Source organism: Manis javanica, chromosome 5 (assembly GCF_040802235.1).
Source record: "Manis javanica isolate MJ-LG chromosome 5, MJ_LKY, whole genome shotgun sequence".
NCBI classification, from domain to species: domain Eukaryota; kingdom Metazoa; phylum Chordata; class Mammalia; order Pholidota; family Manidae; genus Manis; species Manis javanica.
In genome coordinates, this window is record NC_133160.1 from 167,318,055 (window position 1) to 167,332,743 (window position 14,689).

At 40.8% G+C, this 14,689-nt stretch overlaps 1 protein-coding gene across 17 annotated transcripts in view; it reads left to right on the plus strand.

The window, feature by feature from the left end:
* Positions 1-14,689, plus strand: part of SLC2A9 (solute carrier family 2 member 9) — a 208,216-nt gene that overhangs the window by 36,806 nt on the left and 156,721 nt on the right. For all 17 annotated transcript variants that reach the window (XR_012131823.1, XR_012131822.1, XM_073237843.1 and 14 more), the window contains one exon: positions 9,665-9,810. Coding sequence is in view for 15 of the 17 variants with exons in the window: in XM_073237843.1 (XP_073093944.1) it covers positions 9,665-9,810 (146 nt within the window). In the remaining 2 variants the exon portion in view is untranslated. The remainder of the gene's footprint in view (positions 1-9,664; positions 9,811-14,689) is intronic.

Below are 14,689 nucleotides of genomic sequence, written 5' to 3' on the forward strand. Positions count from 1 at the left end.
TCTGTTTCAGTCACTGCCCTTCCCTGGGCACCTGACGGTAAGCTCCACCCGGGATACATTCCGCAAATACTTGCGGAATGGTGAACAAATGGGAAATGAGGATCCTTTACCATAAGGACATGGCAACTTCAGTCATATATAAGTGAGGTCTGCTTTTGGAAGCAACTACAAAAGGCATCTGTTTAAAGATATCAGATTGCTACCAAGGTTAGGAGGACTTATAGGACCACAACTCCAGGGAGGACTGAAACCCAGAGAGGCGAGCTCCACATTTGGGAAACGCCTCCTCTAGCCGGGTCGCCCCATTCCAGAGTGGTGGCGGGGAACCCGAGATGCTTATCAGAACTCTCCCACGTTCATGGGGCTGAGAGGGAGGAAAAAGAGCTGAAGTCCTGCCAGGTGGGAAGGTCACTGGCTGCCCTAGGGCCCACCGCAGGGGCAAGGACTGACCACAAAGAGACCCTGTCCTCAGATTATTCAATGACTGAATTGTAGTGAGCTGGGATGGCTAGTTCCTCTGTTCCTCAGCCTGCCAGGTGCAGACATCCAGAACCTCAAATTACTGCTGCAGCTTTCCTGTACACTCTAACATTCGGTCAAAATTAACCAGGCACACAAGGAGAAAACCAAGAGAAACAACAGAAAAAAGAAAGATAGATGGGTGACTCTAAAAACATCAATATCAGACACAGACTTTAAAATAATTATGCTTAATATGTTCAGATAATCAAGAGATAAGGCCAGAAGTTTCAGCAAAAAAAAAATGGAAATGCTGTTTGATTTACCAAATCAAAAATCTGGAACTAAAAATGCAAAATTGAAAGTAAGAACTGAATGGGTGATTTTACCAGCAGTTTGCAAACAACTGAAGCAAAAATCAGGGAACTAAAGCTTCCAGGGTCAGAAGAAAATATTCAGAGTTAAGCATGGAAAACAGAAGAAGGTAAGAAATGTCCGGGAAATTGTATAAATCCCCAGTTTACATAAGCAGGAGTATCAGAAAAAGAGTAGAGAGCAAATGGGGAAAAAGCAACCTTTGTGATACAAGGCCAACTTTTTTTCCAAGACTGATGAGAGACATCAGGCTTTGAGTCCAAAAAACAGATGGACCCCAAGTAGTGTATAACAATAAAGAAAACCCCATCTATACACAACTTAGTAAAGCTTCTGACAACCAAGGACAAACAAAAGGTATTCTAAAAAAAAAAACAGAAGAAAAAGATACTCAAATAAGGAAGAATAAAAGGGGCATCTGACTTTTCAACAAAAACAATGGGAGACAAAAAAACCCGAGCAAATTGCTATTTTCCAAGAGCTGAAAGAAGTAATAACTGCCAATGTCGAATTCCCCAGGTGGTGAAACAATCTCAAAAATAAAGGTGACATGAAGACTTCTTTCCAGCCAAACGAAACCTATGAAATTATCACCAGCGCACTGGCACAAAAATGATGCTAAGTAATATTTAAGACAAAAGGAAAATAATCCCAGATAGAAAGTTGGAGATGAAGGAAAAATGATGAATGACGTAAGGGTAAATTCTTGGGTAAATCTAAATGGATATTGAATATATACTGAGTTAGGGAACAATGGTAATGAAGGGTGGGATTTCATGTGTGTATGTCTAGAAAAACACACCCAGAGAGAAAATTAAAATATACTACTAAAATGGCATATAAATCACAAAGGCAGTAAATAGATTTAAAGTGTATTAAAGTCCTTGCGTTGTCTGGGAAATGTTAAAAGTACTAATTCATAGTAGATTTCATTAAGACACAGATAACTGAAATAATCTCTAGGGCAGCTTAAAGAAGATAAAATAATATATGACAAGTAAATGACACAATAAAAAATAATCCAAAAGATGGCAAGAGAGAAGAGTATATTGAACAGTAGGATTATATAAGAGCAAAGGATAAGATGTTATATTTAAACACAAATGTATAAATTTATCATGAGTGTAAATAGACCCAGTACTCCAACTGAAAGATAAAAATGGTTGGGTTGGATAAAACAAATATCTACCTATATATACTGCTTATATGAGACACACATCTCAGCTATAAAGACATCAAAAGGTTGAAAGGAAAATAATAGGAAAAACTAAACCATGCAAACACGAGCCCATGAAGTTGGTATAGCCATCCTCATCATAGTCTAAGTAGATTTTAAGGCAAGAAGCATTACTAGAGACAATGAGAGACATCCCATAATAATGAAACTTTCAATTTCCCAGGAACATAACAATTCTGAATTTGTTATGCAGTTAATAAACAGCATCAAAATACACCAAGTAAAAATCAGCCAAACTAAAATGATGAACAATCTCTCAAAAACTGCTGGAACAAATGAACAGGAACATCCGTAGTCTGTAGGAGATCTGAGCAACACGTTAACAAATATGAACCAATCAACATACAGGGAACATTAAGCCTCAGGACTGTAAAGCACACATTTCTCTTTAGCATGCACAGACCATTTACAAAAATCAACCATATGATGAGCCATGAAGTAAGTCTCAACACATTTCAAAGGGTTGAAATTAGACTGTGTTCTCTGATAACAATAGAATGAAGCTAGAAACTAACCACAAAAAATAAGTAGAAAATCCTCATATATTTGGAAATTGAGATGTAAGCAATGTGTACTTCTAAGTAATCGATGCATACTTCTAAGTAACCAGGGGGACAAAAAAGAAATCACGGTGGAAATTTCAAAATACTTTGAGTTACATGGTAATGAAAATACTACATAAGACACATCAAAATTTGTAGATACAACTAAAGCCATGCTTAGAATAAAATTTGTAACCTGAATGTGTATACTCTAAAACAGGAAAGACTGCTAATCAATGACCTAAGCTTCCACCTTAAAAATTGGAAGACGAATTTTCATTAGAGGGCTTCAGCAAAGCCAAATGAGTTCTAAAAAAGTTTAGTAAAATTAATAAACCTCTTATGAGGCTGTTTACAAAAAGAGAAGGAATTAACAATCAATAGTAGAAATTAAATGGATAGATCCTGAAGCATTAATTAGTAAGAGTGTATCATGAATATATGTATGCAATGTATTTGAAAACTTTGGATGAAATGTGCAAGTGCCTAGAAAGAAAAAACTTAACCAATACTGATGTAAGAAAAAATAGAATATCTGAATAGTCCTAATCTATTGAGTAAGTTTAATTTAAAAACTTACAGCAAAGGAAATTCAAGGCCCATTTGGCTTATTTAAGAAAGAATAACACCAACACCATACATAATATTTCCAGAGGGGACACTTCCCAATTCATTTTATAAAATAAGCATATCTTTGATATAGATAATAAGAACTTTATAGGACAAGAAAGTTAGAGGTCATCATCATTAAGGAATGTAGATATAAAAATCCTAAACTAAGGATTAGCAAATAATTTCAACAATAAACATAACATAAAGCATAAAAAAGATAAGATAGCAAGACCTGGGTGGGTGATTCCAACCTTGGAAGATTTAATTAACATTTGAAATCAATCAATCGAGGTAATTCACCATACTCACAGGAGACATTGTAAGACAAAGACATATGATTATTCTGATACGTGCCAAAAAGTCATTTGGTAATATGCAATATCCATTTATGGTAAAAATATTTTTTAAAAAACAACTCTTAGCTAACTGGAATAGAAGGAAATTTTCTTAAACTGTGGAAAGTTATCTACCAGAACTTACAGCAATCTTCATACTAAATACTAAGATGTTAGCAAGTTTTTCTCTGAGTTTTTTTCAGGAGCGAGATGAGATGCATGTTCTCATCCCCCAGTCAGCATAGTACAAGAGGCCTCAGCTAATGCAATGAGGCAAGAAAAAATAAGATTGATGTTAGATAATAAAGTTTGGGAAAGAGGAACTAACGTTGTCATCTTCCACAGATGACGTGACTGTATAAAACATCTAAAAGAATCTATAAATAAACTTCAGGATGAATAAGTGTAGTAAAATTAACAAACCTCTTGTGAGGCTGTTTGGCTACCAGGATCTCTGGATAAAAGATCAGTATACTCAGAATACTAAATGCAGTTTTATTTTTATATCTTAAGTCAATACATTAAAAGTAATTGTATTCCTATATAGAAATGAAACTTTCAAATTATACCATTTAAAATATTACAAAACCCTTAAGTACCTAAGAATAAGTCCAATGAGAAATGTGCAATTTCTCATTTCTTTTAATTATCTTTGTAAGAAACTATAAAATATTATGGAGAGAAATTAAAGAAGACACATAAATGCAGGAGTATTCTATTGTCATAAATTGAAAGAGTCAATATTATAAAGACATTAATTCTCTCTATTGATCTATAAATGCAATAAAAAACTAATCAAATCCAAGTAGCTTTTGTAAAATGGAAATTGCAGGCTGCTTCCAAAATTTGTATGGAAATGAAAAGTGCTGAGAATTAATGGAATCATCTTCCAGAAGAAGAAAACAGAGAATTTAATCTACTGGATATCAACACTTATTAAAAGTTACAGTAATTTAGACAATGTAGATTGGTGCAAAGATAGAAAAATAGATCAGTGGAATAGAAATGAGACTCCTGAAGCTGACTCACATATATATGGACTCTTATCTATGGCTGAAGTATAGCTGGAGAACAAGGGTGTATTTTCAATAAATGATGTCAGGTCAGGTGGGGTCACCGGTGGTTGGGAATCCAGAGGCCCTGCAGGCCGGTACTTGGTCTCTGGGAACAGGCCCCAGTGGCTAATCTAATGGGGGCTGCAGACTCCAAGAATCGAGCCGAGTGTCGATATACACCTTATTTTTGTGCTTTGAAAACTTTATGCAAACTTTGTTTAAATGGAATGTTTCTGTGTTGCTTCCTTTTGGAAACATGAATTCCCGAGATACTTAGGAAGGAAAATGATAATGTCGGCAACCATAAAAAGAATCCTTTTTGGCTTATGTGTCTGGCCGTCTGAACCTCTACAGTTAAAGCTTTTGGGTTATTGTATCTACAACTTAACTGCTTATGTGAAACAGAGGCTTATTGTTCCAGAGTTGATGGCTGTGTTTCTCTGCTGCTGCTGGTCTTTGAGGAATTATCTTAGGGAGGAAGTACAGAAAGCGTAGTCCAGGGTGGCGAGTGCCGCCTTTATATTGATACTCAGACATTTTCATTCCATACAAAGTAAAATTTGAACACGGCTTCCCTACATACACAAACTCAATCCCAAGCGATTGTAGCTCTAAATGTGAGAGGTAAGACAATAAATACTCCGGAAAGTAGCATAGAGCAATGTTTTAACCAGCTTAGGAAAGGGGAAGCTTTCTTAAACAGGATAGAAAAAGCACTAAAGTAAAAGAATTGATAGATTGGGCTGCATTAAAATTAAGGACTTCTATTCATCAAAACAGTTAATGAGAAGACAAATCATAGGGGACAAGAAAACGTTGGCAATGAATGAAATGAACAAAGGGTTAATATCCAGAATATATCAAGAACTGTTACAAATCAGAAAGATAAATGCAGAAATACCTATTATAAAAATAGTTAAGAGATTGACCGGGCATCAACACAAAATGGCCAACATACATAAAATCGCATTAGTAATTAAGGAAAAGTGAATCACACACACACACATGCTGGCTAAAATTTAAAAGACTGATAATGCCAAATATTGGCAAACATGTGAAACATAAGAATATTTCATACATTTTTTATAAAGATCTAAATTGGTATGATAAGGTGGGGAAATTGGCTTTACGTACTCAATCTGAACATGCATGCACTATGACTGCAATATACACATACATTTTCACTTGTGTGCAGCAAAAGACTTATGCAAGAATGTTTATGGGGCGCTATTCATATTAACCCCAAACAGGAAAGCACTGGAGTCCCCATCAATGGTAGGGTGGATAAATTGTCAGGTTAGGGTGCTATATAGCAAGGAAAATGAAGCAATTACAGCTGCGTGCTACAGCGTGAATGCATTTCACAAACACAGTAGCAGCAAAAGAGGTGAGACGCAAGAGAAATACATATCCTATGATTCCAGGCACTAAGCTTTGGTGATAGCAGTCATTGTGGTGGTGACTGGGACGAGTGAGGGAGACAGCAGTTCTGAGGAAGCACAGGGTGGGGTCTCTGGCGTGTTGGTAATGCTGGCTGCCTCTTGGGTCAGGGTTGCACAGACATGTACATTTCATGATGATTCATCAAACTGCACACATATCCTTTGTGCAACTTAAAAATGTATGTCTTGCTTTAACTTTGGAAGGTTAAGTCTATATACAGTGAAGTGCTTAGCTTTGGACTGGACTCAACTTTTCTGCACCCCCAACAGAAAAATGCACATTTCCAGCTGCTTCGGGAGTATTTCTTTCAGCATCTCTGATTGTCCCCAGAGAATATTGTCCTCAGCCATTGCTGCTTTTCAGGAGCTAAGAGCTCCTGCAAAATTGGGCTCTAGGAGAGAGTGGGAGTCAAGTTGGCTGTGTGAAAGAGTGTACCTTAGACTAGCCACTGGGGCCTGCCCCCCTAGACCACAACTGCAACCAATGCCAGCCTGCCGGGGCCTGTAGCTCCCCGTCACCAGCAACCCACCAGCCTCACCCTCTCTGCAGCCTGGATTAAATAAGTAGCGTGAAGTGATAGTGCCTCGGAGCCCCACTCAGTTGATGTTGATCAAGCACCTGTCCTGGGCTTACTGCTGTGCTTTCTCAGAATCTCACAAGTGGAGAAACAGACAATAAAGTAAATACCAAACAAGATGCTTTCAGAAAGTGCTATGGGCTTTGAGGGACATGGGACCAGATGGAGAGATGAAGAGTGATGGGGAGGGGCTGAGCTGGGCAGGTGATCAGGGAAGGCCTCAGTGAGGAGGTGTGGCTGTTTCCTGGAGCTGCTGTAACAAAGTGTCACAAACTGGGGGACTTAAAACAACAGAAATTATGCTCTCACAGTTCTGGAAGGCCCAAATCCGAAGTTAAGGTGCTGGCAGGGCTGATTCCTCCTGGAGGCTCAGAGACAGAGCCTGTCCATGCCTCTGTCCCCTGGCTTGTGGCTGCACTGCCACCCCCATCTTCACATGGCCTTCTCCCCTCTGTGGGTGTGTTTCTTTGTGTCCAAATTTCATCTTCTTATGTGGACACCAGTCATTGGATTTGGGGCTCTCCCTATTCCAACATGATCTCATCTTAACTTGGTAACATGTGTAAAGGACTTCCTATTTAGGGCCCATTAGTGAGAGGTAGTGAGATGGTGCTGAGACAGACAGGGTAGGAGGGAGTCAGCTGTGGAGCCAGGAGAACAGAGTTCCAGAAAAACAGCATAGCACAGGCTGATACCCTACAATCGGAATGAGCCTGGAGCTCTGTAGCCTCAAAGGCTGGGGCGCCTGGGAGGAGAAAGGGCCAGAGGTGAGATCACTGGTGGAGAGGCTGCTCAGGTGTATGGGATGCCTGTGCAGGATCGCAGGCTGGGATGACCACTCTGCCAGTTTTCCCAGGACCCTGGGGGTTCCTGGGACACAGGATTTTCAGTGCTAAACCCAGGACTGTCCCCAGCAAAGCGGGATGAGTTGCTCACCCCATAGCTGGCTTTAGTGTAGACCACTTCCTCATTCACCACGGGGTTAGCAGCCAGCATCTCATTTTCTGTGTCATTTCACAATGGGAAGTTAGAACAGCCACCGAGTGACAGCTCACTGTACACCGAGCGGTCTGCTAAGCGTTTCACAGATTCAGTGCGTGCCCAGCCCCCACATGAAGAAGGTGTTATTGCTGTGCCCCTGTAGCCCCTCGCCCTTCACCACCACCTGCTGCCTCTTCCCCACCGGCTGTCATTTTCATATCCGTTTTTCATGAGAAGGTGGTAATTGGCCCTAATGTGTAGGAGGCACACCAGGGAAAGGAAACTGTTGGTGTTTTACGTGTCTATCCAGTGACCACAGGTGAGTCTGGAACCTTTTACACATAGTAATTTTATTCCCACAGCAGAAAGAGATGCAGTTATCACCCTTATTTTATAGATGAGTAAACTGAGGTGAGGGGAAGCTACTTAACTTGATGCATGTCACTCAGTGAGGAAGCCAGGGCTCTGGGACATGAGTCCTTGTTCACTTCTCCCTCTACTGCATCGCCTTTGAAGCAGCAATGTGCCCAATGGATGAGTGGCCAATTTTTCCAGGAGGCCAGCTGCTCTCAATATGTGTGTTTTGGATAAAAAAAATACATAGTATCATCTGGTTTATGTTGTGACTTTGCAGATACTTTGCGTCTGCACAATAAGCATGTTTGCCTTGAGCAGGAGCCAGAAAACCTTAGCCTGGGCTGAGCTGCAATGAATGAGACCCTCAGCTCATAGGCTGGGCCTTGCATTCCCTTCACTAGTGTTTTGAGAAGGGCCTCCCTGAATGCCAGCAACGGGGTGAATTCAGCTTAACTCGCAGCACATTGATTGTTGCCTAAGGTATGTCAGGAACTGTTCTAGAGACGTGGGGAGGCCAAGGCAGGAAAGAGATTTTTGATGCCCTCACAATCAGGTGAAAATTGGACAACAGCAATAAGTGCTGATAATGCTACTTTGTGAGCACTCTGTAGTGAGTGAAGCATGGAGCATATCTCACTGACCCCTCCAGCAACCCCACGAAGGCAGACTCAGTTCTTATCCCCACGTGCGGATAGGGAAACCGAGGCTGAGGGCAGCAAAGTCCCCCACCCAAGGCCTGACAGCCTGTAAGTTGCAGGGATGCGACCCGGGAGGCAGGGTGGCTCTGCAGCGGGCCGTCTCTGCTCTAAACACACCGTAGGTCTGCCTGGGAAAGTGCACTGGTAGACCTTTGTAGGCTGGAGAGGGCTTTAAGAATACCCCTGCCCAGGTATGGGTTTTAAGAATATAAGGTTACTTGAAACTGGCAAGGCCCAGGTTATTTTTATTAACAGACCCTCTGTGTGTGCCATGTATTGCATTTTGCAAAACGTTTTTATAACTATACTTGTTAAATTCAAAGTATCAGTCATAAGCCTCTGAAAACGTAAATGTATCTCAAAGGTCATGAGGTCATATGTGGGTGACATAGTCCATAAAATGGTGTAAAATAGCTATAATAGGATCTGCCATAATTGGGTCCCATGATTTACATAAAGAGGCACTGTTGGCTGATGGGAAAAGCTCACATTCTAGAATCAGAGACGTGTTCTATTGGGCCAAAACATCTCCTCGAGCACCTCTGGGTGCTACTGGATAATTTGAAAAAGTTACTCGATCTCACTGTGCCTCAGTTTCTTCATTATTTAGAATAAGGATAATAATAGTACGTCGAATTCAGAGGGCTATTATGGAAACTATATAAGCTAACATATAAGAGATGAGAAGGACCCCTGCTACTTGGTAAACTCCATGCTATTATCACCACCAGCACCACAATCACCACTGTCACCACCACAGTCACCACCAGCATCACCACAAGAACTACCACCACCACCATCACTGTCACCAACACCACCACCACCACCACCCCCTCCTGGCTGTGCACATCAGAGTCCTGGCAGTTTGTGCAGAGTGCTGAGAGTGGCACTGCAGCTCCAGGGCTGCCTGTTGAGGGCAGAGCAAAGGGAGGTGCTGTGACCGGACTTCCTTGAGGAAGACGCCTCTCTCACGCTGCCATGCTTCCTTCACAGGCATTGGCCTCAGCGCGCTCCCCATGTACCTGAGCGAGATCGCGCCCAAGGAGATCCGCGGCTCCCTGGGGCAGGTGACCGCCATCTTCATCTGCATCGGTGTGTTTGCCGGGCAGCTGCTGGGCCTGCCCGAGCTGCTGGGAAAGGTGAGTGTGGCCCCTGGCCCACCGTGTCCCTTCTCATTTCATCGCCATCTCAGCTTCCCCGGGTCCCTTGCAGCTTCCCTGACTAAGCCCAACGCAGGATGACGGTTTCCTTGTCTGGAAGTCCATTCTCACCTTCCTGAAGGATAAAGTGTAGTCAGAGATGAGCCTCTACTCCAAAAGCTTGTCCCCATGTCTTAGAATTCCTGAGCACACAGGCTTTTCATTTCTTATTGGAGAAAAGTTGCCATTGAGATCCTTTGATTGGGTTTGATATTCTTTTAGGATGTAAAGAATACACAATTTCAAACCTACAGAATGTTCAAATCCACCCACCCCGTAGCTATTGTTCGCGGCTCAATTAGTTTTCATTTAGGCTTTTTTCTTTGCTTATATAAACCTATATAAACAAGTAGGTTTTTTTTTTTTTTTTTTTTTTTTTTTTTGAGAGGGCATCTCTCATATTTATTGATCAAATGGTTGTTAACAACAATAAAATTCAGTATAGGGGGGTCAATGCTCAATGTACAATCATTAATCCATCTCAAGCCTAATTCTCGTCAGTCTCCAATCTTCTGAAGCATAACGAACAAGTTCTTACATGGTGAACGAATTCTTACATAGTGAATAAATTCTTACATGGTGAACAGTACAAGGGCATTCATCACAGAAACTTTCGGTTTTGATCATGCAATATGACCTATAAACCATCAGGTCAAATATGAATATTCATTTGATTTTTGTACTTGATTTATATGTTGATCCCACATTTCTCCTATTATTATTATTATTTTTATTTTTAATAAAATGCTGAAGTGGTAGGTAGATGCAAGATAAAGGTAGAAAACATAGTTTAGTGCTGTAAGAAGGCAAATGTAGATGATCAGATGATCAGGTGTGTGCCTATGGACTAAGTATTAATCCAGGCTAGACAAGGGCAGCAAGACATCCACGGATGCAGAAGATTTCTCTCAAAGCAGGGGGGGTGAGGTTCTGAGCCTCACCTCTGTTGATCCCCAAATTCTCACCTGATGGCCCCCCTGCGACTGTGCCTGTCTTAGGTTGTTCCTCCCTTGAGGAATCTTACCCGTCTCTGGCTAACCAGTCATCTTCCGGGGCCATACAGGGAAATGTAAAGTTGGTAAGTGAGAGAGAAGCCATATTGTTTGCAAAGGTTAGCTTTTTACTTCTTTGCAGATTTATGCCCTGTGGCTTCTATGCCCAGCACTTGTCTCGAGGTATCTTTACCACCTGGAGGAATTATGATACTCGGTAAATTCGATATGAGGCACGAATTCTATTTAAGGTTTGTAATTAGGAAGGAAGAAGAAAAGCTATAGATGTAGCATATGAAGGAAACTTGGGAGGATTGATTATTTCTTTGACATATCTTCTTGTAGAGTACCTTAAGCATGTATAGGTTTTAAACTACTAACTAATTTGCACACACATATTAACATAATAGGAATACGGTGACATAAACAAAGCAAATCTATAATTACCAGCCATCTCCAGTGAAGCCAAGAAAACCATTTAGGCACCCTAGGCATTTGTGAAAATTTATCTATGATATGATGGATATTTTCCAACTGTACTTGAACCATCAGACAAATTAAAGCAGCCCATTTCTGGGATCTGTTCACATCCCATATGTTCTTTTAACCATAGATAGTCTATAGTCATGAGATTTTGGGGTGCTACAACTTGCACCCCTCCCAACCCCTGGTTGAGTTCCAACAGTACAGATCCAGTCAAATTCGTTGTCTCACTGTATGCACATGCCAGCCTAGACATCTCCCTCCTCCTTCTTATGGCAAGTCCAGGAGACGGTGGGGTGGACGCAGCCACAACTGCAGCATCGTCCGGATCCCTGTGGAGGCTTTTTGATGATCATCCCCCGGCACGAGTCCTCCAGAGAGTGCTGATGCCGGAAGCTCCTCCTCATATCGTATCTTAGTTCATTTTCTGGGTATCCAAGCTAGGCCTTGATCTTCTGCGTAGAAACCAACAGACCCTTTGCCCACACTTTGACATGCCCTCTATACCACTGTGCAGAACTCATTGGAGGTCAGCACACAGGAACTGCTTTTTTTTTTTTTTTTAATTAAGAGAAAGGAATATTATCAGCAAAGAGTACCTCCATAGCTGATCATCTGACACCCTTTAAGTGATCAACATTAAGGATATTTAAAGCATGCGTTGATCTTTGATTTACCAATAGTTTTATCCTGTTAAGGAGTAATCCCCCTTTTCTTTCTTTCTTTCTTTTTTTTTTTTAAATTTTTAATCTACACTTACCTGAAGAATACTATGTTTACTATGCTCTCCCCTATATCAGGTCCCCCCTAACAACCACATTACGGTTACTGTCCATCAGCTTAGCAAAATGTGGTAGAGTCACTACTTGTCCTCTCTGTGTTGTGCAGCCCACCCTCCCCTTTCTCCCTCCCCCCCATGCATGCTAATCTTAATACCCCCCTTCTTCTTCCCCCCCTTATCCCTCCCTGCCCACCCATCCTCCCCAGTTCCTTTCCCTTTGGTACCTGTTAGTCCATTTTTGGGTTCTGTAATTCTGCTGCTGTTTTGTTCCTTCAGTTTTTCCTTTGTTCCTATACTCCTCAGATGAGTGAAATCATTTGGTATTTCTCTTTCTCCGCTTGGCTTATTTCACTGAGCATAATACTCTCCAGCTCCATCCATGTTGCTGCAAATGGTTGGATTTTTCCACTTCTTATGGCTGAGTAGTATTCCATTGTGTATATGTACCACATCTTCTTTATCCATTCATCTACAGATGGACATTTAGGTTGCTTCCAATTCTTGGCTATTGTAAATAGTGCTGCGATAAACATAGGAGTGCATCTGTCTTTCTCAAACTTGATTGCTGCGTTCTTAGGGTAAATTCCTAGGAGTGGAATTCCTGGGTCAAATGGTAGGTCTGTTTTGAGCATTTTGATGCACCTCCATACTGCTTTCCACAATGGTTGAACTAATTTACATTCCCACCAGCAGTGTAGGAGGGTTCCCCTTTCTCCACAGCCTCGCCAACATTTGTTGTTGTTTGTCTTTTGGATGGCAGCTATCCTTACTGGTGTGAGGTGATACCTCATTGTAGTTTTAATTTGCATTTCTCTGATAATTAGCGATGTGGAGCATCTTTTCATGTGTCTCTTGGCCATCTGTATTTCTTTTTTGGAGAACTGTCTGTTCAGTTCCTCTGCCCATTTTTTAATTGGGTTATTTGTTTTTTGTTTGTTGAGGCGTGTGAGCTCTTTATATATTCTGGACGTCAAGCCTTTATCGGATCTGTCATTTTCAAATATATTCTCCCATACTGTAGGGTTCCTTTTTGTTCTATTGATGGTGTCTTTCGCTGTACAGAAGCTTTTTAGCTTAATGTAGTCCCACTTGCTCATTTTTGCTGTTGTTTTCCTTGCCCGGGGAGATATGTTCAAGAAGAGATCACTCATGTTTATGTCTAAGAGGTTTTTGCCTATGTTTTTTTCCAAGAGTTTAATGGTTTCGTGACTTACATTCAGGTCTTTGATCCATTTTGAGTTTACCTTTGTATATGGGGTTAGACAATGGTCCAGTTTCATTCTCCTACATGTAGCTGTCCAGTTTTGCCAGCACCATCTGTTGAAGAGACTGTCATTTTGCCATTGTATGTCCATGGCTCCTTTATCAAATATTAATTGACCATATATGTTTGGGTTAATTTCTGGGGTCTCTAATCTGTTCCACTGGTCTGTGGCTCTGTTCTTGTGCCAGTACCAAATTGTCTTGATTACTATGGCTTTGTAGTAGAGCTTGAAGTTGGGGAGTGAGATCCCCCCTACTTTATTCTTCTTTTTCAGGATTGCTTTGGCTATTCGGGGTCTTTGGTGTTTCCATATGAATTTTTGAATTATTTGTTCCAATTCATTGAAGAATGTTGCTGGTAATTTGAGAGGGATTGCATCAAATTTGTATATTGCTTTCGGCAGGATGGCCATTTTGACGATATTAATTCTTCCTAGCCATGAGCATGGGATGAGTTTCCATTTATTAGTGTCCCCTTTAATTTCTCTTAAGAGTGACTTGTAGTTTTCAGAGTATAAGTCTTTCACTTCCTTGGTTAGGTTTATTCCTAGGTATTTTATTCTTTTTGATGCAATGGTGAATGGAATTGTTTTCCTGATTTCTCTTTCTATTGATTCGTTGTTAGTGTATAGGAAAGCTACAGATTTCTGTGTGTTGATTTTGTATCCTGCAACTTTGCTGTATTCCGATATCAGTTCTAGTAGTTTTGGAGTGGAGTCTTTAGGGTTTTTTATGTACAGTATCATATCATCTGCAAATAGTGACAGTTTAACTTCTTCTTTACCAATCTGGATTCCTTGTATTTCTTTGTTTTGTCTGATTGCCGTGGCTAGGACCTCCAGTACTATGTTAAATAACAGTGGGGAGAGTGGGCATCCCTGTCTGGTTCCCGATCTCAGTGGAAATGCTTTCAGCTTCTCGCTGTTCAGTATAATGCTGGCTGTGGGTTTATCATATATGGCCTTTATTATGTTGAGGTACTTGCCCTCTATTCCCATTTTGCTGAGAGTTTTTATCATGAATGGATGTTGAATTTTGTCAAATGCTTTTTCAGCATCTATGGAGATGATCATGTGGTTTTTGTCTTTCTTTTTGTTGATGTGGTGGATGATGTTGATGGATTTTCGAATGTTGTACCATCCTTGCATCCCTGGGATGAACCCCACTTGGTCATGGTGTATGATCCTTTTGATATACTGTTGAATTCTGTTTGCTAGTATTTTATTGAGTATTTTTGCATCTACATTCATCAGGGATATTGGTCTGTAATTTTCTTTTTTGGTGGGGTCTTTTCCTGGTT